Genomic DNA, 24,385 nt, shown 5'->3' on the forward strand with positions numbered 1-24,385 from the left:
AGAGATTCTTTGAAGTATACTTGAACCAGGGAGTTGTTATGGAACAACTCCCTGCTTGAACACTCCTGGACGACTTGAGAACAACTCCGATTGAAACATATCAGCCAACACTCATAGCTGGTGAACATCGGATTATAACATACATGTACTACGTATGTCACTACATGTACTATACATGTACTATACATGTACTATAAATGTACTATACATGTACTATACATTTACTATACATTTACTATACACTTACTATATATCTACTATACATTTACTATACATGTACATGTACATGAACATGTACATGTTAGCGTTGAGTGGTTATCCGAAATTACAGTTTTAGCTCATTTGGATTGTTTTTAACAATTTCAGTGGGAGACCATTTCAGATGGTAAAATCGTGGGTTTTCCCTGGATGAAAAACCAACCATACTTTGGCCGGACAAGGATACGACCTTCCAGGTGTTTTTGATACCATCGACGTTATCCACTTGACTATTATTCATAACCAATTATCGTGCTCAATTAATCATTATACCTATATTTGTTTTGTTCCAGATTTTCTTGGTTGCCGAGCGTACTTATTATTGCAACATTGGCTTTTACTTGCCTCTTCAAACTAAATATGTGACTACCCTTCCATTAGATATTTCACATTCATATTTTTTAACTTTCACATTTTTAAAAGAAATCCTTCAACTATGACACGATATAAAAACGAAATAAAACTACTATAGTAGAAACTGAGTGTGGGGACTGAAGCTAACCGCAACATTTTGTTGTAGCAAACGAAAAGACTGTCCACCCCTAATTCTCTCACACATTAAATTGCAATTTCATCAATGGGGTAGTTATACAAATACCAATGTAACACAGACGGTAACCTTGTAATGCTGGCATGGTAGTTTGAAAGGGATAGAATGTTTGATGTTTCCGCAACTGTAATAACCACCTGTTGAAACACATCCAGCTGATGTTATACTTGTTCATACCCGAAGTGATTACCATACATATTTAGTCACTATTTCATACCCGATGTGTTTACCATACATATTTATTTGAACGCCATATCTGTTTGGTATCATAATGGAGTATACCAACTGCAAACGGCTTACCAGACATAAAAAGCCTGATAAAAACTCATGGTCTAATTCCATAGAAACAGACATAATATATAAGTAACCGCGTTCTTGAACACAAGATGACAATGTGCTGACGTTGACCTCATATTCCTGTACACTAATTTCTATTGTCGATTCCTGCGTATAATAAGTTAAGCGTGACCATGTCAACACACTTCAAGAAGTCTTTTGATGAAACTGTGAATAGGGTTAAAAGCAGCTCTTTCTTAGCTTGACAACTTTAAGGGAGACACACCTAAAAGAACTTTTAGCTCCTTATATATATATTATTTCGACTTTAAAACTGTTGGCCCATTGATGTATACTAGTTATAGTGGCATGTTGTACTTGTTAAGGAACAAAATGGCCGCCAGAGTAAAACTCATTTTACTTTTCCTTTTGCAGGTTTATTCCATAACAGGAGTAACGAGTCTATGTAAGTATAAAGTCAATACTTTTTCTTTTTACTAACTTGTTATGTAATATATACCGTACGTTTATTGAAAGAGTTCAAACTAGGGTTGGCTTGATTGTATCGAAAATGAATTGAGATTCGTTCAGTCGTTGCTCCTGTATATGATCATAATGTAACTCCCAAACAGGACAATCTCAAGGAGATAAAACAAATCAAATTTAAAATAAGTAACGCCAAGAATTTTATTTTCTTGAAAACGAGAAATAAATATCTTTTTCCACGGTATATCACGGTATCTGCAACTATTTTGTTCATATGTGTTTTGCCTGTCGATTTTAGTTTGGTTACACAACGACCCATCATTAGTCGGGGAAGACGTTATAGATTAGCACAACCCGGCATTTAGACTTAATTATAGACCAAACTTTATAGTATAAATTACCGTCAAAATGCAATATATATTTTTTTAGGAGCACAATCATCACCACACATTCACCCAATCGCATTCAACGACCTCACAACCACACCCCACATTCGTCGCAATTTTGATCCTCTATAACCCGTCCATAATGGTTCGTTCCCCTTCCTAACTTAGTCGGGGGACATTTAGTACACCCCCGCCACCCCGGTCCTCCACCATTGAAATCCTGTGAACGTCGCTGCAGCAACATACAGTGTATTTTGCGTTTTGTCTTCTTGATAAACTGAGTCGAAGCCTCTAAAAATGCTATTCATGTGAAATATCCGCCCTGGTTGAATATAAGTATCTAGGCTTCCTATTCTGAAAAGTATCCAGTATTTACCTGCACCGTTTAAGTTGACTTTTGCTTTGAGAATTCTGAAAATTACCCATATCATATTAAAGAGTAAATTGTGTCTTGATGTTCCTCGTATATTTTTCTCTTATACAAATAAATCCAATATTACCAACTTTAAGAGCAGGTAAACCGAGTCCAATTTGATTTCAAGATCTGCACTTTTAAAAATGGGCCGATGTCTGATGTGTCCTTTTCGAAATTCAATGTAGCTATCATGCAGTACTTCACTGCAGACTTGGCTTGTCAATTCGTGAATTCGTAGCTTTACAACTTTTAACAACTTCTTTCAGTCATTATTATTTTAGCATTATATAAACCTTATACGATAGGCCTATACCCAATCACAATTTTCCTTAAACCATTTCAGGCCTCCGTGAGAAAATTTTTATGTATGATAAGTTTGTTATCTACTATCATACATGGCCAGTGTTTGTATATCATGTTGTGAAGAGCTGTGGTAATGAATTTTAATCATATCTTGCTATGGTTTCCATCTAAATCAGTTGACAACTTTATATTGTATTATAATATTATAAACAAAATTCTAAGCTCAACCAACACACTATTGAAAATAAATCCTGCAAATTGGTGGTATAATTTTACCCTAACTCTGTGAAATATAACTAAAAGTGAGGGTTCATATATCTTATAGCCTCCTTCATCCTCAGTATATAACCCGTACAATACCATAAAACTAACACTGATTTCATCATTCTAGTCTTCTTCGAACTCACTGATACAGCTGTTATTAGTAGTGTTATATTATAAACAGAATAATTATCAGTTTAGTCTCCTTCAAACTCAATATACAGCTTTATAGTAGTTCTATCACATACAAAACACAACACTGAGTTCATCATTCTAGTCTCCTTCACACTCAATACACAGCTTTATAATAGTACTATCACATACAAAACACAACACTGAGTTCATCATTCTAGTCTCATTCAAACTCAATACACAGCTTTATAGCAGTACTATCACATATAAACACAATACTGAGTTCATCATTCTAGTCTCATTCAAAGTCAATATACAGCTTTATAGAAATACTACAACACACTAAACACAACACTGAGTTCATCATTCTAGTCTCCTTCATACTCTATACACAGCTTTATATTAGTGCTATCACATGTAAACACAACACTGAGTTCATCATTCTAGTCTCATTCAAACTCAATGCACAGCTTTAATAATATCACATATATACACAACACTGAGTTCATCATTCTAGTCTCCTTCATACTCTATACACAGCTTTATATTAGTACCATCACATGTAAACACAACACTGAGTTCATCATTCTAGTCTCATTCAAACTCAATGCACAGCTTTAATAATATCACATATAAACACAACACTGAGTTCATCATTCGAGTCTCCTTCATACTTTATACACAGCTTTATATTAGTACTATCACATGTAAACACAACACTGAGTTCATCATTCTAGTCTCATTCAAACTCAATGCACAGCTTTAATAATATCACATATAAACACAACACTGAGTTCATCATTCTAGTCTCCTTCATACTCTATACACAGCTTTATATTAGTACTATCACATGTAAACACAACACTGAGTTCATCATTCTAGTCTCATTCAAACTCAATGCACAGCTTTAATAATATCACATATAAACACAACACTGAGTTCATCATTAGAGTCTCCTTCATACTCTATACACAGCTTTATATTAGTACTATCACCTAATAAACACAACACTGAGTTCATCATTCTAGCCTCCTTCATACTCTATACACAGCTTTATATTAGTACTATCACATGTAAACACAACACTGAGTTCATCATTCTAGTCTCATTCAAACTCAATGCACAGCTTTAATAATATCACATATAAACACAACACTGAGTTCATCATTCTAGTCTCATTCAAACTCAATGCACAGCTTTAATAATATCACATATAAACACAACACTGAGTTCATCATTCGAGTCTCCTTCATACTCTATACACAGCTTTATATTAGTACTATCACATGTAAACACAACACTGAGTTCATCATTCTAGTCTCCTTCAAACTCTATACACAGCTTTATATTAGTACTATCACATGTAAACACAACACTGAGTTCATCATTCTAGTCTCATTCAAACTCAATGCACAGCTTTAATAATATCACATATAAACACAACACTGAGTTCATCATTCGAGTCTCCTTCATACTCTATACACAGCTTTATAGTAGTACTATCACATGTAAACACAACACTGAGTTCATCATTCTAGTCTCATTCAAACTCAATGCACAGCTTTAATAATATCACATATAAACACAACACTGAGTTCATCATTCTAGTCTCATTCAAACTCAATGCACAGCTTTAATAATATCACATATAAACACAACACTGAGTTCATCATTCGAGTCTCCTTCATACTCTATACACAGCTTTATATTAGTTCTATCACATGTAAACACAACACTGAGTTCATCATTCTAGTCTCCTTCAAACTCTATACACAGCTTTATATTAGTACTATCACATGTAAACACAACACTGAGTTCATCATTCTAGTCTCATTCAAACTCAATGCACAGCTTAAATTATATCACATATAAACACAACACTGAGTTCATCATTCGAGTCTCCTTCATACTCTATACACAGCTTTATAGTAGTACTATCACATGTAAACACAACACTGAGTTCATCATTCTAGTCTCATTCATACTCTATACACAGCTTTATATTAGTAGTATCACATGTAAACACAACACTGAGTTCATCATTCTAGTCTCCTTCAAACTCAATACACAGCTTTATAGTAGTACTATCACCTAATAAACACAACACTGAGTTCATCATTCTAGTCTCATTCAAACTCAATACACAGCTTTATGGTAATACTATCACATACTAAACACAACACTGAGTTCATCATTCTAGTCTCCTTCAAACTCAATATACAGCTTTATATAGTATCACATGTAAACACAATGATGAGTTAATCGTTCTCGTTTCCTTGTAGAACTCACTATAAAAAGTTAAAATAGAACTATCACAGGTTAACACTATACGGTGAGTTAGTCATTCTAGTCGACTTGAAATTCACTACACATCTTTTATGGCAGTAAATATTTTCTTCAATTTTTTCTATGAATATTTTGTCCTCTTGGTTCCCAGGCCCCGTTCCAGACTTTTCTTTCGACGGTTCTTGTAGTAGCGCAACACAAACAATCACGGTAGACTGGTCAACGTACCCAACCGATATTTGTCAAGAGGTAGAAATAGTGATACCGGCAAACTACGCCACTGATACATGTACCTGGCGAGTAGAGCATTCTGGTTCAACGGTAACAACTGGTATCGCTGTTAACGCCGTTACTGGTGGTGCGGCCAACAGCTTGGACATGATTACTGTTGCCTTCGTAGAAAATTCAGTAACACAGGCCGCCTCATTTATGGATAGTTTGGACATTCTTTATACAAGCCCACAACATGGCACAGTTTCTCACTCGGGGCCTGCTGACGCGGTATTAATAACGTTCGATTCCGGATCTGGTGTTAACTCCTTTTCCGGGTTCACCTTTAGAGTCGTGATATATGCGATGGGTAAGAACTTTTTAATTTGAAGACGAGAAACAAAATAAAACTGAAAAAGTAATGAAAGAAACTCAAAATAAGGACATCTTGCATCTGAATGTTCTCTTAAAGCTCCCTTATGCATTCAATCTCGACAGTGTATTTTTTGGCCGTACTATTATGTATTAATAAATCACTCAATCACTATGATGTACATTTTTACCAAAATATAGCCTAGTCGGTGAGAAAATTTTGTAACCATATCACGGTATGTCTTCTTTACAAACGCAACGTCAAGTTCAACATATTGATTGGACTCATGCCTTGGCAGAAGATGTCTTGGCCACAATACGTAATATTTTTAAAAAAAAAGTAGCCTACACAGTGAACAATTTTCGCTTAACTCTATATTGCAAACTGTTCAATTATTGACTCAAGGATTTTTGTTTCCGTGTAATATGTCCTTCGAACGGTTCTGCATGCATGCCGTGGGAACGTTGACAGAGCCACATACAGACACACACGCATATTACGTAATGGTAGTTTACATGGTGAAAATATGTAGCCCGGCCGCGATTTTTTTTTTCCCAAACAGGTTTGCAATTACGGAGTTTTCAGCCAATCAGATTGCTCGTGACGTCAGCATCAATGATGACCATCGCTTGGAAGTTCGAAGGCATACACTGAGTTGCACACTGACACTTAATAAAGTCTTGTTACGCGGTTTCCCTGCAAACGCCCTAACTTTACTTTTAATGCTTGGATAACATGTTGACCTTACTTATGATACATACGCTACATTCTATCGGGTTCGTGTTTACGTCATCCAAGATTCGTCAGCCGTTCTATTGAAATCAGAATTCGTTTCGTGGAATGGGTAGGCCTACACCAAAATCAGCTTCACGACATGAGTAGTCTTGAATGAATATACGCAAAACAGTATAGTGTACAGTATGATATATTTCCGTCACTGCACTGTGTAGCATGGTGGGCTCATAATTGACACACTTAAGGATTTGATCAACGATGAGTCGATGACTATCAAGGAAAAATCCAAATCACTCAACTGTATGTGTTTTTCATATGAGTAGTTCCTCAGAAATGTTATGATCTCAAAATATTAAAGATTCTGTGCTTATTGCACCATACAATTGAGCAGAATTTGACCACAAAATGTTTGCCGTGTCAAGTTCTTTCATACCCCTAAATTGACACATTCGTCGATAAGCTAACTGTAGTGTAGGCCTTAGTATACATCCATTGACTTTAGATGCTGTTTGCTATGCTCTGAGCCTCTAAGCTCAGACAGGTCAGGTCCCAGAGAGTAGTGTTATCATACTGAGGTAATGTTGGGTATTTTTAGGGTGCAAGATTTCCAAATGCCCCAAAAACGTGCAACACTACGGGGAGGGTGTTAAAAAGCTTAAAAAGTACCACAATTTCGTCAGTTAATAGCTGAAATGGATTCAAACTCATGAAATATGTAATTCTGCTTGACTGCAAAAAGTTTAAGTAGCCTGCTGTATCGTTGCTAGTAATAATTGAAGGTGCGTCAATTACGGGGGTGCGTCAATTATGAAACCTTTACTATACACAGTTTTAATTCATATAGGCCTACAGCGCATGTGTTATGTACCCCTGTACGAAACTTTCACTGTGCGATGTTATCGATTAATGCCTGCACAGAAATCTTCGATCAAAGTAGATCATACAATACTAGTGTGCTCAATATGTCCAAACCAATTCCAAACACATCTACATATATTTACGAAAAGCTGCGGGTAATTTTGAACGGGTATATCTTCGTTGCAACGAATGGATGCAGACATTTTGATAACCTCGAAGTGAAGGTTTCCATTGTTATGACGTAACTTTTCCGACCAATCATGAGCGACTATTTACACACATTTGCAAACCTGTTTGGGAAAAAAAAATTCGCAGCCCGGCCTATGGCCATTGCATATGGAACGCGAAAAGGACCACAACATATGATGATGTTAATGATGATCTAATTTTATACGATCATGTACTGAAAACTTACGAACATGTACTAGAAATACACGATCATGTACTAAAAATTTACGATCATGTACCAAACATATACGATCATGTACTAAAAGTATACGATCATGTTCTTAACATATACGATCATGTACTACAAACGTACGATGTACATCAGAACAAATACGATCATGTACTGATAATGTTATGTTCAAAAAAGTGGCGTCTGCATACGCGTATGTATATTCATATGTGGCGTATGCATACGAGTATGAATATTCAGTGTAAACTCATTTAGAACCATTAGGGGCGGGGCCTCAGTATCAACGTTGATATTCATAGGGACACTTATATATATGGATATTCATACGCGTATTCAAACGAAAAAATAATGGATATTCATACGCCAATTTTTTTTTTACTTGCGCTTTTTCATCATCATCACAAGTTTTCAGTACATGATCCTATATGTTTTGATGTACATCTTACGTTTTTAGTACATCATCGCATGTTTTGATGTACATCTTAGTTTTTTAGTACATCATCGTATATGTTTAGTACATGATCGTAATGTTTTCAGTACATGATCGTATAAAATTAGATCATCATTAACATCATCATATGTTGTGGTCCTTTTCGCGTTCCATAATTGCACAGTTATCGACATGATGGTGTGATATGATGTGTGATAATTTACTACAAAATTGAAAACGATTTGCAGAGTGAAGATTTGGTTAGGTCGTGTTTACAATGTAATGCACACTCGGGCTTTTAATAATTTCATAAATTAATATTTTTGAAATTTTGAAGTTTATTTTTCTTTATTATGCCGATCTTATAAGTTTTGAATTTATGGTTAATTTCAAGTTTCTTTGGTACAAAACAATACGTAGCGATAATTACTACTGTTTGATCAAAGTCATGAAATTACATTTGAATGAAACTGACAATTTCCAGCAAATTCAGTTAGAAATTAAGAATATTAGTCAAGGTATACGGTACTCAATTGGTGCGATGAAATATTAAAAGCAGTTTTCTCACAAACATTGGTTATGAGTTTGCTATATAACGATCTAAATTATCAATTCATGGCCGCGTCCAACAAATACGCCTTTAGAAAGAATATGACAAAAGTCAGCCAATTTCCCTTCTCATTTTCCCTTTCGCAGTTGCCCTTCTTGCTCTCTATTTTCTAACCCCTCTTCCTCTACCCTTCCTCTACCCTTCCCGTCATTCCCTTTTCTTTCCCCACCTTCTATTTGCGCTTTTCCAAACCCACCTCCCGCATTCCGATGCGCTGCGTAACTAAACTGAGTATGATGAATTTCCACATGAAGTGTCTAAAGCAATGACATGCATATTCAACATCTATATAGTGGACGGACCACACACCTCCGCTGGAAAAAAAATGTCCCAGAAATGTTCTTCTCTGTAAAGGATACAAAGTTAGGAAGGGTGTTCTTTTGGCTGATGGAAATGTATACTTTCCTACATAGATATATCATAACAATTAACTTCCTAACTGTGATAATACGATGTTGAACGAGGGGGGGGGGGGGGTGGGGTTCTCATTGTATTGTATTGTTGAACTCCTCCTGTCTTGTCCCCCCAGATGAAGCCGATGTCTGCGGCACTGCGTCATCGCCAAAGACCATCTCGCTGACCACTGACTACCCAGTCGCTTGTTTAGCCGCGCCTAACTTCCCTGCCAATTATCCAGAAGGAGCCGTGTGTTATACTAAAATTGACAGTCCTGACGGTTACAATGTTATGGTCAATTACATCGCTACGGATATAGTCAATCTCGCGGACTACTTTTTCATCTATGACGTCATCAACCCATCCAGTCCCATTCTCCTCCGTGCCGAGACCGCCGGTTTTCTCTCAGCTTCGCAGTTAGGGTCACGAAGTTTTGACACTCGTACTACAGCCCTGCATACGGTATTTTCAGATTCCGGTACAACAGAGAATCCTGGGATACTTGTATTCTCGGCAGTTCCAGGTAAGATTTTCAAAGTAACTAATAAGTTGGCTAATCTTTAAATCCTATTATATGAATATGTTATGGATCGTAGAAAAATTCGCTCTTTAACTTTTCCTTCCCTTTAAAACTTTATAACCTTATTCGGTGAAAAGAAAACAAATTATGAAATTATGCCTGTGTTTGATTAATTTTTAACTTATATTTTCAGTTTAGAAAAAAAGAAGAAAAATCTCCGAATATTGTGACTTCTTTTGTAGTATAGGGCGTGCATAGTTTATACGAATTTCTTGACACGGAGTGCGCGTTCATTGAGCCGTGAAACTGAACCGTAAGGTGTGGTTGTGTGTACAGCCTTTAGCTTCGTGTGTTGTCACCGTGACAATAGAGTTACATATAACAGGCTATTAAATGGTTGGAAATCAGGTAACAACATTTCTGATAACTAACTTCTGAAAACTAACTGGAGATTTTAAAAGAAGGAAGGAGATTAAAATGTTTACCAATTGTAATTACACCTCTTATTTATACACGTATCATGATACGGCCGTTTCTCCACAAACCTCCATTCATCTTGTCAGTCAAATTGCTTTAAGTTCCTCTTTCCATACAAAGTAGGCTGTACCCTTTGCAAAGAAGGTGTTACTTTGCTACTGTTATGCTTGTGAGTGTAACTGAGACATATATGCCAGCTAGTTGGGACAACTTCCTAATGCTAATACCTCTCTAAACTGTACTCCAATATAATGCTTTAAAACTCTGGTATTGTCAGTATAAAACAGTTCCTAACCTTGATCTGATAGAAACATCATATTCATACTGCTCGTACTGACAATACGAGTGCTCTTGGACATGACACTACAGTATAGTACAAAAAGTGTCCCAACTGGGTGTATATGCCAAATACCACAGCCTACGGGATGGGTGGGGTTGGGGGTGGCAAATGATTTCCAAAACAAGAACGCAAGTGGACTAATGTGCTCGAATTCTGTGGAACTACGGCGTGACGGCATGCTTTGAACATAGACTGTTTACTGTGTTTAGGCTATAAGGAGTGTACATGCATCAAACACATATTCTTCTAAGATCTTACACTGTAAAAACACTTGGGTCATTTTTTGATCCAAATTTGACCCAGCAACTTAGTGGAATCTCCACCAGCCCAGGTTTGGGTCAATTTGACCAAGGATCTGTGTCATATGACATCTGACCTAAAACTGGGTTATTTTGACCCATACGCTACTTTGACCCAGCTTTGGACCCAGCTTTTGACCCAGTGGTTAGTGCAATCTCCACCAGCCCAGCAGATTGGGTCAAAAAAATTGACCACGTAAATGGGTCAAAGCTGAATTTACATTTGCAGTTGCAGGAAGTCTATAAAAGAAATGACATAAGACTTCGATTCCTAATGATAAATTAATTTATTCAAATCACAAAGTGGTGTTACAATATAGCATGCAATTTCTTCTATTTCACATATAATTATCGATATTCATTTTGTTTTATTCCAACTAGAACATCATAGTAACAGCAAAAATCAGAGTAATGTGATACCCATAAAACTAAACAAACAATGAACACAAGAACATAGGCTAAGGCTAATGTACCAATTGAGAATCATTGGAAACTAAGCAATGTTCCTTAAAATCCTGACATACTTAACTAAAACAACTGATCATTTATTCATGTGCACAAACTTTAGTTCACTGAGGAATATTGTTGATCTCACAGCTAGGTTTGCTGCAGTGTTTGTAATATTAAGTTAATCAAGACTGGAGCATGCACTCACTCTCTACTTGTATCCTTAGTCACTGTAGTAATTTGATTGTTAGCTAGCATTTCTAATTGTTTTTAAAGAATATAAATAAACAACATTCCATAGTTATCAGTTGTATAAAATGTTAGGTATACAAAGAAGACATGTAGTACATCAATGGTGGCTGTAAGAAATCAAATATTTTGGAAAGCTCAATGTTTGGTGGGGGCTTTGTCATGGTCAAAAGTCAAAGACAATATCAAACATATTTTGCAGTGGGTTGGTGGGGCAAGACAAACCCTATGGCCAGCTGCCAATTAATAAAATCTTGCAAGCATATCCCAAAGGTGATAATTTCCTCAGTAGTTCTTGTACCAAAACAGCATTAGATTTGAATGAGGAAAAGCTGTTTATAACATACAGTACAAGACTTATAATCACTGAAAAGTCATCAATAAATGGAAACACTGTGAATAAATATTTTTGCACCACCAATATGTTACAATATGTATTAAATTTTCAGTTGCTCAGGCAAAAAACGTACATCAGTCATGCTTTTGGCTAGTTGTGCATGTATGATGTATGGTTGGAACACTAGTTTAGCACCACTGTTTGTGAGGCAGTTCTGCTTCTTTAGTCCCTCTATACTTAACAATAACAAATACCAATGAAATAAAACCTTGTTCAAGGTAGTATAACATGCAAACATAAATAGCAAACAACTTTGTCACATTATGTAAATGAAAAAAACCTCATGTAATCATCCCATCATGTAATGACCATGCACTAAGTGTTAACTTAATGTTGCACTGCCCAAGGTTTACAGGAGATATGTTCATATCCCTTATATGTGTTTTGAGAAAATTATACGATAAAAGGTTACAATGTATAAAAAAACAAATAAATCATATTAAACACTACTTTTGACAAAGTTGTTTACATACCTTTTTTTCTCTTACTGACTACTTAAAGAAGCACGTAGGCTTCTTACTGAAGGGGATGTCGAAACCTTTCCTTTCCTTTCACTAACCTTAAATACAAGCTTCAATTATTGAGATATCGTGTTTACAAGAAAGTGTCACATACACACACACGCACACCCACACGAACCGACACAATCACCATCGCATTGATTTCTTCAGCCTTTGGCAAGGAATCAAAAAGAGGCCTGTATCTGGATATAAAGCCCCAGAGAACTACATCAACTGAAATACGTGACTCAGACTTTTCTATTTTATTCTTTTTATTTCAAACCAAAAATATAGTATAAATGTAAAAATACACGAGGGACACAAAATATGACTATATAGGTTAAGAGAAAAGATGTGATAAGGAGCTTGAAATAAACTTGATTGAAATGTACTGTAAAAGTCATTACAATCCCAGCTGCCTATACCACTCCACCCCCTCCAAAGACTTAATAATAGTAATAATGATGACAACGACGACGATGATTTTCTAATAATAATAATAATCATGATAACGATGATGATGACGATAATAATAGCAACAACAACAATAATAATAAGAATGATGATAATGACAATAATAATAATAGTAATCATAGTAACAACAACAACAATAATAATAATAACAATAAGAATGATGAGGATGAAAGTAATTATAGTAAAAACAACAACAATAATAATAATGACAACAATAAGAATGATGAATAATAATAATAATTAAAGGCATTTATACATTAAGTTGCCCATGGATTGGTGTACCTGAAACTCTCGACCCGCCCACCCACCCCACCTCACCCCTCCGCTTTTCTTAATGGATGTGTGAAAGTTATCATGGTTCACTATTTCACTCAACAAATGCTGCAACATGCTTGGACCACATAAACACTGAATGCTCCAAATCACTGTACTTCAGATGTTGTCAGCAACTGTTTCCATCGTCGAGGCATTTCAAGTAACACACTTTGCATTGAATTGGTGCCTTCATGAATAAAATATAGTAAATAAACAAATAGTTAGGAAGCAAATACAATATATTTCGTAGATTTCAGGAAGTTAAAAAAAATCAACAACTGTTCATAACTTTCTGCATATCATTTCTCATGTTTTTGCTTTGCCATGACTCCTGCTTCAAGGTATCCTGGGTATTACAGGGTTTAACACAAAGTCATTGCCCACTAAACCATGAGTATGAAGCATTGAATTCAATGAAGTTTTAATTATTTCTAGAAGTTTATGCTCTTACTCATACAGTATGCTATGATGATGCTATGATGGATGGCTAGTTGTCAATTAAAAAAGAACAAATTAAAACAATGAGATAAACACAATCATTTCACATACTGAGAGGTGCCTTGTACTTACTGCATTGGTCAGGAGAGAAAACCCATAGGTTACCTTCATGTTTAAAGTTAAGTCTCAATTTTTCCATTTCTTCTTTGTTTTAAATGATTTGCTTGTAACCCTATCAAGAATATTGTTTCCCAGAAGACATACTGTGTTTATGCTTCTAATTGGCAACAACTCTCAGTTTTAGTCAGATACCTCCACCCCCTCAACCTCCACCCTAAAGTACTACAAAGTTCTGACTGACAGGTGGTGGTTCCCAGTGTCAGCCACTATAGAATAACAATACTTGTCCATACTTTTGGGGGTATTTTGGCACAGAGATTAGTCAAACTTTTGGCTTTAAAGGTAGTCAGTATAGGTCCCAAATTATAGCATGCTATAACTGCTAGAAGTTTTCAAAAAGTACTTTCCTGGAGGTCTTTACTATACAAACTGTTCTAAGAAATTGTTAAGGAACACACAAGATGACTAAATGTCCCAGTTAGGAAATTTCCTCAAAGTTTGTAATAAAAAAAAGTTTAATAATTTTGACCAAAGGTGACCATATTTGAATATCTATCATATTTGGGGCCATTATAGCATACCTTTAAGAGGAACCCCACCTGGAATTAGTGATTTACTTGAAACACTCTCAATGCATATCTACTTTCTTTACCGGGCCTCTGTATTGCATAAACATTTTACTCATTAACTTTTTCCTTGCAAGAATATAAATAAATTCCAAGAGATCTTTACATAGCCACAGGAACAGTGATACCAATTTATGTGTTCATTATGCTGTCCCCAATTCCCACCCCACTCACTTCCTCGCATATTGTCATTTTGTAATATATTATCAAGAGATAATTGCTATTGCAGTTGAAGTCTCCTTTTTACTGGACACTGCTTTGATATACCATTCTATATGAGATCAACCTCACCTTCTAGTTTTACAGACACACTCACTATGCACAACATTAACTATACAGTATGTGGATATGAATCAAATTATTCATAAAGTACCTGCACTTTTTGAGGTAATGTTCCTCCATAGGCTTATGTATGCTGTGTCCACCACTTTCCATTTACCAGTTTCAGTATTAAACACTTCTGGGGTGGTACAGTGCCCTAAAATGGACAAAAATTAGACAGATATTATGTGAATCAGTGACTAATGCATGTCCTTAATGGAAAACTGGGGAACACAGAATAGCAAATACTAAGTGGGAGAAATTTGGAGAACATTATACAACATGAACATTGTTCATGATAACTTTATCTGGGGTGGTGAGTTGCAAAGTTAAGCACAAATGGATTACAAGTGAAAATATGGGTTTATTTCCAGTCATCTAATGGTGCTTATGAACACATTGGCTTGAAAAGAGGTGCTCAAAAACATCCATTGTTAGCTCAGCCATGACAACATGCTGTAATATTTGCATAGTTCAACAATTTGCACAACTTTGTAGTTTCTGATGACAAATGTATGCCTATGAGTGTAATAAAAATTTCTTTTGTTTAAACATATGGGCCTACAGAGCATCCCTGTGGGAAACTGCAGGTCCACTTACTACAGATATTTCCATACACATGGCTAACCAGTTTGCTGAGAGCTGTTCTTCTCTTTATATAAATATATGTATTAGTTATCTGTTCCAGTAGTTCCAAAGTATGAGATGGCACCATCCAAACATGTTTCCTTTTAACAGGTTTTGTTGTTGTTTTAAACTGAAGTTAGCTGCTGAGCTAACAACTCATTTTGAGTCTTTCATTGGAACACCAGTGGATGGTCTATAGTGAAGTCATGTTTACATTAAAATAACCCCTACCATTCCCATTTGCTGTGTAGAGTGATGGGCAATAGAAAGCGAGATTATCACAGAGAAAATTCCTATGTAGACAATGTGAGGAAATTCAACGAGAGCTTTGCCACTGAAAACTCCTGTAATTCCTTTTGTTGCAAGTCTCATGATGGTGCCGAATACTTGACCTTCTTTTTGGAAACTGTTTGGCTGTATGATATCTGTTGATGGAATTGAACCACCTGCTGAATGAATTCTGCATCACCAGAACAGATTATATAATGGCCTAACAAGTTCCACAAAGAAAGAAATCAATTTGGTCTATGTTTCTAGCACCTGGAATTTAAAAACTGAAGTCCAATTTTGGAGTTGAATGTCAAATCGTCCCTCAATACAATTGCCACACATAGGGAATGAAACTTTGGAGAACCATCAGCAGGGGGATGAATGTATGAATATGATGAATCAGTCATGGATGTGGAGTAAATATTCACTATATGGAGAATACATTGCATCCCACACAGCCCACAGATTTTGAGAAGACTTCATCAGGGAAAGAATAATCTTGTGCTACCTGTAAAAATGTTTTTTTGCCGACAATGTTATTAAAGGCCAATCACAATTTACAACGAATATCATAACATGTACAGGCCTACTGTATTGAAGTTCAATGAGTTTACACAGTTGGAGACCAAATGTGCATTTCAATATCTCAAACAGACCATTGTCTTCAAATCTACCATAGGCCTATTTCTGAAATATCATGGGGAAATAGGAATAATTAATATCCTCTTGTTTGAACAAAATTAGGACTGGAGAAGAAACATTATACAAAGTGGCTATTCTTAGTCGTAACAATAATTCCCTTTTACGCATGAGCAGTTGCTTTAACGCAGCTATTTTTACGACTAGGAGTACTACTGTATTTTTACGACTAGGAGTAACAATATTTCCCGGTTAGGGGTTGGGTTAGGTTAGGGGTAAGGGTTACCGCTACTACATGCGAAGTTGCTTTATTTACTTTATAGCGCATGAATTCGCCAATGTCGTAAGAATAGTTAATAAATAATTGTTACGACTAGTCGTAAGAATAGCCACGGCCAACATTATAAAGCCTAGACCAACCTGCCTGGAAGATCCACACGAATCTTCAACACGTCCCTCATCATGAATTTCGTTTTTTTCAGATAATTAGGTGCAGATGCTATACGAGCTGTAAACGTTAATGTAACATATTTTGTGGTCGTCAATGAAATAAAACACAAGGCATGGTTCTCTGTTTAACGTGACAACTGGAAGAGACTTTATTTTGACTTTTAGCTAACAGATACAATATGGAACGCCAATAAGGACAAATATATTACACTGCCCTTCCCTTTAAAGAAAAAGAAACACATCTGTCATCCAGGCAATAAGGATGATAAGTCTTACAAATTTAACTTTTGTACAGGTTTTCTTTCCCTAGCCAACCTCCTCAAACCACTGTTTGGGAGAAAAGGTTCCACCGAATCTGACACAGGTTTACCCATATTTCCAGATTTTTCGACCATCAAGTTGGAAGTTTCATTCCCTGGTTGGAAAATACTGGGTTTTGTGACATGATATCCTGGGTTGGATAATTAATATGAGTTACTGCATTATCCTGTAAATCAGACTGTATATAACATTCAGGTTCCCTCTTTGGTCAGATACCTTTACCAGATGATCTGCATGAACAAGTCGACTAGAAGAACCAACCTTCACCAAATAATTTCTTGGTCCCCTAACTTCTACGATTGCTCCTAGAACCCATTTGTCAACCTTAGATTTAGCCCGAGTATTCCTTACTCTAACAACATCTCCAACTTCAAATACTCGTTCAAGTTTCCTGTCTTTATCAAACTGTAATTTCTGAGTTTCTTGTTTTTCTTCTACTCTCTTTGACATTTCTGGTTTTAGCAAATGCAACCTAGTTCGCAACTGTCTCTTCATGAGTGATTCAGCTGGACTAACACCGATAGTACTTTGCGGTGTACTTCTATAACGCAATAGAAAATCAGCAATTTTATGATTAAGTGATCTTTCTTTGTTACCTTCAATAACCTGTTTTGTGAAAGACTCCTTAAACAAACGAACCGCTCTCTCTGCAGCCCCATTTGAGGCAGGGTGGTATGGTGCTACAAGGACATGTTTGATACCGTTCTTCCTCATGAACTCACCGAACTCGTGGGAAGTAAATTGTGGACCATTGTCCGACACAAGTTGCTCAGGCAAACCGTGTTGGGCAAAAATCATCCTCAATTCATCGATAGTACGATTAACCGTAGTCTTGCTCATTGGCTTGACTTCTACCCACTTGGAATGAGCATCTATCAGAATTAGGAAGTACTGTTTCTTGTCTTCACAGAAATCCACATGGACTCTCTGAAAAGGACGGGTTGGCCAAACCCATGAATGAAGTGGTAATTTTGTAGGAGCTGCCCTCACCTTTTGACAGACTGAACAACCCCTTACCCTTTGTTCAATATCAGCATCCAACTTAGGCCACCATACAAAACTGCGAGCCAAAGCTTTCATGCTGCAAATCCCTGGATGTTCCCAATGGAGCTCATTCAGGACCTGCTCATGAAACTGCTTTGGAACAACAACCCTTGTACCCCATAACACACACCCTTGTTCACAAGAACCAACTGATGAACTTTGCTCAAAACTGGATCTACCCTAGTAGCTTTTGACAAATCCTCAGCTAATACTGGGAAGTTATCATCTATTACATTTACAGCAAATACTTGACCTTCCATTCCTTCATTGCTAGTTTCCTTACTAGGTAACCTAGACAATGCATCACAATTGGCATGTGAGGCAGAGTCTCTATACTCAATTTCATAATCATACGCAGATAATACCAATGCCCACCTTTGCATTCTAGCTGCAGCAATATAGGTACACCTGATTTCGGTCCAAGAATAGCCAGTAACGGCTTGTGATCTGTAACCAAAATAAATTTCCTGCCATAAAGGAAATCATGAAATTTCTTCACACCAAAGATAAGAGACAAGGCTTCCCGCTCTATTTGGGAATAGTTTTTCTCACTAAGACTCATGGTTCTGGAAGCATAACAAATTGGTTTTTCGTCACCATTTTCAAACTCGTGAGAAAGAACAGCCCCCAGGCCATACGATAAAGCATCGCATGCTAGTTTTAGTTTCTGATTTGGATCATAATGTACAAGTAACTTTTCACTTGTGAGACATACTTTACATGCTTCAAATGCTTCTTCACACTTACTTGTCCAATCCCACTGAATACCCTTTTTCAACAGATGAAGTAATGGACTAAGCAATGTTGACAAGTTTGGCAAGAACTGATGATAATACTGGACCATACCTAACCATGATCTAAGCTGTGTTACATTGGTTGGATGTGGGGCCCTTTTTATTGCTTCAATAGAAGCATCTACTGGTCTCAGACCCTCCCCACTATACTCCAAACCTAAGTACACAGTACTAGTCTTTAGGAACTCACACTTAGGCAATTTCAAATGAACATTGTCTGTACTAAGCCTTTCTAGTACCTTCTCTAATATGTCAAGGTTTTCATTTTCATTTTGACCTCCAATTAGGATGTCGTCTTGTTTACCAACACATTTTGGAATGCCTTGCAAAATTTGGTCCATCTTTGCTTGAAATATTTTGGGCGCTGATTTAACACCATAGGGCAGTTTTAAGTAGGAGTATAGACCCTTGTGTGTGTTAATCGTGAGAAACTCTCTACTCTGCTCATTAACCTGTAGCTGAGCATAAGCATGTGACAAATCGAGTTTTGAGAACACCTTTGAACCAGATAATTGTACATACAAATCTTGGGTAGTAGGTAATGTAGTTTGCTCATCCTCCACTGAAGGATTAATACTAACCTTATAGTCACCGCATATTCTTACAGATTTATCAGCTTTTGGAACAACCACAATTGGACTCGCCCATCTAGATCTATCAACTTTGACAATAACCCCATTTTCCTCTAGTTTTTTCAATTCAGCTTCAACTGGATCTCTCAGTGCATAAGGCACTCTACGGGGCTTATGAAACACAGGTTTAGCATCAGGCTTAATTCTGATATGCGCTTCGTGACCTTTCAAACCATCATAGCTATCCTGGAATAAATGACTATGTTTACGTAATATCAGATCTAACCTATGCTTTGCACCAGACTCACTAGATTGTACTTGGTTGACACTGAAAACTTCATTCCAATTCAACTTCAATTTGCCTAGCCAATTTCTACCAAGGAGTGCTGGCTTTTCCTCCTGACTCACAATAATCATTGGCAAGGTTAACTTACTTTTGATGCCCATATTCAATTTGACACTGTATCTCTCCACAAACAACCAGAGGTTCTCCAGTATAAGTACACAACTTAACTTTCAAATTTTCAAGAGAAATGTGACTAAAATCTCTGTCATACATAGACTTACACATAATTGAATAGTCCGCTGCAGTGTCTATCTGCATTCTACATGATTTACCATTTAACAACATAGTTTCAAAATAACCTTCTTTGAAAGAACTAGACAAGGACATTATACTGTAAACACCCAAAGAGTCATCGTCTAATTGACTAGAGTTCCCCTTAGTAACTGACTTCACAACACCAGGTTGCTTCGAGTGAGAGTCCTTTGGTAACTTAGACTTACAATACTTCGCAAAATGTCCTGCTTTCTTACACTTATGGCAGATGACACCCTTACGAGGACAGTCCTTGGTGTAGTGGTTGTCTCCACAACGATAACATGACACAGCTTGATTTCTGCCGCTTTTCTCCTTGTCACCTTGGTAATGCTTCTTGACAGATGTCCAAACTTTGTTCACTGATCCTCCATCGCTCTGACTAGGGCGCATCTCTTGAGCCTGTTTAGACGCCATTTCCATAGCTGTTGCAATGCGACAGGCATCCACGAAAGTGAGGTCTGCAGTGTTCAAAAGTTTGTTCTGAATCCGGTACAATTATAGAATACAGGGCCATTCATTAACTCTTCCCAGCATCCGGATGCGCGGATGCGCGGTGTGTCTGTACATGTCCGTACACGTATGGCGCCCTCTAAAATTCCATTACGTATTTTATTTTGACTCCGCTCTGTACATGTCCGTACACGTATGGCGCCCTCTAAAATTCCATTATGTATTTTATTTTGACTCCGCATCCGCGCATCCGCGCATCCACCCCGGGAGTACAAGGAAAGGACTTAGATAATTTTTGAAGGTTTCCCCATAATGGACTTAAATAATTTTCCAAAGTTTCCCCATATACCATCACGTATTTCATTTTGACTCCGCATCCGGGCATCCGCGCATCCACCCCGGGTGTACTAGGAATGGACTTAAATAATTTTCGAAAAGTTTCGACATATACCATCACATATTTCCAATAACTGAAAGTCCCGTATGTACGAAGATATTCCACATCAATAGTGTGTCGTTCTTAAAAGGACTTTTGACTCCGCATCCACGCATCCGCGCATCCACTCAAAAAGAAAGAACTGGGACTTTGACATTTTTTACTCACATACGTACTGGGGTGAGACTGAGCATCCGCGCATCCGGATGCTCAGATAGTATCATCGAGTGGCCCTGTATTCTATAATTACTCCCTGAATCCTGACATCCCGTAAACCACAAACGAATCTGTCCCTTAATGCTCGGTTCAGGTAGCCTTTAAAATTACAATGAATGGACAGTTTCTTCAAAGCCAAAATGTTGTTACTTACATTTTCTTCAGGCTTTTGATCTCATTTACCAAAATGAAAACTTTCAGAAATCTGCAATGGTGCTGGGTCAAAGTGCTGTCTAAGACACTTGAAAATTTCTTCTAGCGTTTTGTCCCTTGGTTTCGTCGGGGCCACTAAGTTACTCAGCACTGAATATACTTCTGGGCCTACTTCACTCAAGAATATGGCTTTTTTTCTTTCCACCACAGCGATTCGAGCTGCAACCAGTTCAGGAGTCTCCCCTGATACCTCTATGATATTATTTGCCAGATAAAACATTTCCAGTCTCTCCGTATACGAAGCAAACGTTTCCTTCGCATGGTCAAACTGGCCTAGGCCTACACCTCCAATAAATCCACTAGCGTTAGCCATACTGTTTATCGTAGGTCTAGTTGCACAACGACAACAATACTAGAGAACAGACGTATCGTAATCACTGCGATGACTTACCGCATTGATCTCGTGGTCGAACCACTATCGAATTTAATCATCGATCAACAAAGTGATCTGTCAGGTTCTAATCCCATCCTCGTCGCCAGTGTAACATATTTTGTGGTCGTCAATGAAATAAAACACAAGGCATGGTTCTCTGTTTAACGTGACAACTGGAAGAGACTTTATTTTGACTTTTAGCTAACAGATACAATATGGAACGCCAATAAGGACAAATATATTACAGTTAACATAAACGTAAACATAACAAGTGCTAGGCCTTTGCCTATTTAATTATTAGGGCCTAGCCTACTCCAGTCTCATTCTGTGTGTAACTTGAAGTCATATGGACGACTTGTCAAGTAACGCAATAACATTATTCTGTGCAAATCCGACCACTTTTACTTGGTAGTCCTCAACACAGTCACCGGGCACACATGCATTGCGTTCATATCAAAAATAGGAACCGAAGGTTTCACTTGTTTGGTTGATAAAGTGACTGTAAGTATAGGCCTTGGCTATTACTAACGTAATTCCATGTACACCACTGAAACCGGGGTCGGCATAAGGGCGCAGACATGTTGTTTATCCAGGAAATGCCTGCGATTGGCTGAAACCCTAAATCTTCTCTGAGATCTATTTTGATTGGTGCTAACATTCTGTGACAACGTCGTAGTGATTCCCTGTGAAGCTACCGGAAGTGGGTTTGCCGCCATCTTGAATCACCCAAAAAGACGCCAAACATTTCTTGTTCTGTTGTAGCTAGGTACGGAATCGGCAGTCAGCACTTCGCATTATCCTAAAAGAAATAACTTTACCTCACTCGTTTAGTAACTTTACCTCACTCGTTTAATATCTGATGTTTTGAAAAGAATGCCTGTTCAGCCTATGGATGCACAAACCGGGATGTTCGTGGAAAACGAGAAAAGGGGTTAACCTTTCACAGGTAGGCTATGCCGATTACTTGGGATGAATTCTAGTTAGTCTTTTGTACTACGTTGTATGCACTGGCGATAATATGGAGGTGTTTCGCGAAAGAAATAAGTTACATGATAAGTAACATTAGCTTTTCGACATATTTAGGTCTACTTGCATCAAAGTACAGTTTTCAGTACACTGCGTGACGTACTGAATACATGAGGAATTATGTGTAGCTTAATAATTGAAAGGGTATACATAGGCTTACCACCTAACTCAGTTTTGAAAACAGAGAGTTGTTGCCTAACTCAAGGCACAAGCCTAAGCTTGACTTATTTGGAAATTTGAAGCCTCTCCTTTCATGAATGAGTATTACTAAGGACAGGTTACAATTCAATTGATCTGCTGCCTACAGGTGAAATTATTTCGTTTCTACAGATGAATTTTATATTTATATTAAAAATTTCGATGTTTTGTTTATGTAATTTGCAGATTACTCCAACTCGTCAGCCACCATCTGCAAGACGATCCAGCCCAATCCCATGTACAAAACATGAATTACCAAATGCGGAGTGCAGTGAACATGGAGTACCCCTGGAGATCCTACATATGCTATAATGGAGTCTCCTAGAAAGCTAAAGCGCAAAATACCCGACATCACATACATTTTCATGCATACTGGGTTGAAACTATTTATCTTTTCATTCTTTTTATGTCAAGAGACATGTTCAAGGGCATAAGAGACCTCATTGAGAAAGTTTCATGAGAGCAATATAAGCAGAAAGACATGACAGTAATCACACATGGGGGAACATGGGGGATGTGGCTGAACATTCCAAGTGTAAAAATGATAGAACGTATAGTAAAGATTTGTCAGTACTTTTTAGGCTCTGTTGCCATCATAATTATCACATTTCTGCCATCCAATCATACAGTTAATGAAGAAGAAGTTTAAGTTTCATTATGTTTTTAAACAATATGGAAACATTTCTCTGACCGCTAGTGGCAAAACATCTTGTGATTTCATATTGTTTGGTGTTGAAGTTCTTGCCGGAATTTGTTTTTGTATAGGTTAAATGATAATTTTCAAGCACTAGAAGCATTTCATGGATTTGCAGGTTCCACCCTATGTATCGTTTTATTTTTTATACATAAGGACCTTACCTTTATAGTCTTTTCGGAAAGTTTCATGACATTTTTAACCACCAGAAGCATTGCACTGACTTCCTCTGCCCATACTGTAATGTTTTTAGATTATGAAATGTGAAGTTCTTGCCATTATACTTTTCTTAACAATATTTTTATAATAGTCTTTTATATGTGAAGTTCTTGCTGATTTACTTTAATATTTTTTTAAATAAATTTTAACCACCAGAAGCATTGCACTGACTTCCTCTGCCCATACTGTAATGTTTTCAGATTATGAAATGTGAAGTTCTTACCATTATACATTTCTTAACAATATTTTTATAATATTCTTTTATATGTGAAGTTCTTGCTGATTTACTTTTATTTCTTTTTATAAATTTTAACCACCAGAAACATTGCATTGACT

General features: G+C 37.0%; 2 protein-coding genes and 1 long non-coding RNA gene across 4 annotated transcripts in view; 2 read left to right on the forward strand and 1 right to left on the reverse strand.

Moving 5' to 3' along the window:
- The window catches only part of LOC139976782 (uncharacterized), a 162,177-nt gene that overhangs the window by 70,044 nt on the left and 67,748 nt on the right, over positions 1–24,385 (forward strand). The window lies entirely within an intron of this gene.
- LOC139977308 (uncharacterized) lies at positions 1,381–10,101 on the forward strand. The gene is made up of 4 exons (XM_071986593.1): positions 1,381–1,550; positions 5,505–5,933; positions 9,517–9,906; positions 10,097–10,101. The coding sequence occupies exons 1-4, from the start codon at positions 1,433–1,435 to the stop codon at positions 10,099–10,101; spliced, it is 942 nt and encodes a 313-aa protein (XP_071842694.1). The 5' UTR covers positions 1,381–1,432.
- LOC139976801 (uncharacterized) lies at positions 13,413–22,858 on the reverse strand. Of its 2 annotated transcripts, none has more exons than XR_011796275.1 (3): positions 22,456–22,858; positions 14,959–15,063; positions 13,413–13,588 (listed from the first exon to the last, which is right to left on the reverse strand). It is a non-coding gene; the product is annotated as an uncharacterized lncRNA (long non-coding RNA). The 2 variants fall into 2 exon arrangements; XR_011796274.1 differs by having other exon boundaries at positions 22,442–22,858.

The sequence above is a fragment of the Apostichopus japonicus genome, chromosome 12, assembly GCF_037975245.1.
Source record: "Apostichopus japonicus isolate 1M-3 chromosome 12, ASM3797524v1, whole genome shotgun sequence".
Classification (NCBI taxonomy): domain Eukaryota; kingdom Metazoa; phylum Echinodermata; class Holothuroidea; order Aspidochirotida; family Stichopodidae; genus Apostichopus; species Apostichopus japonicus.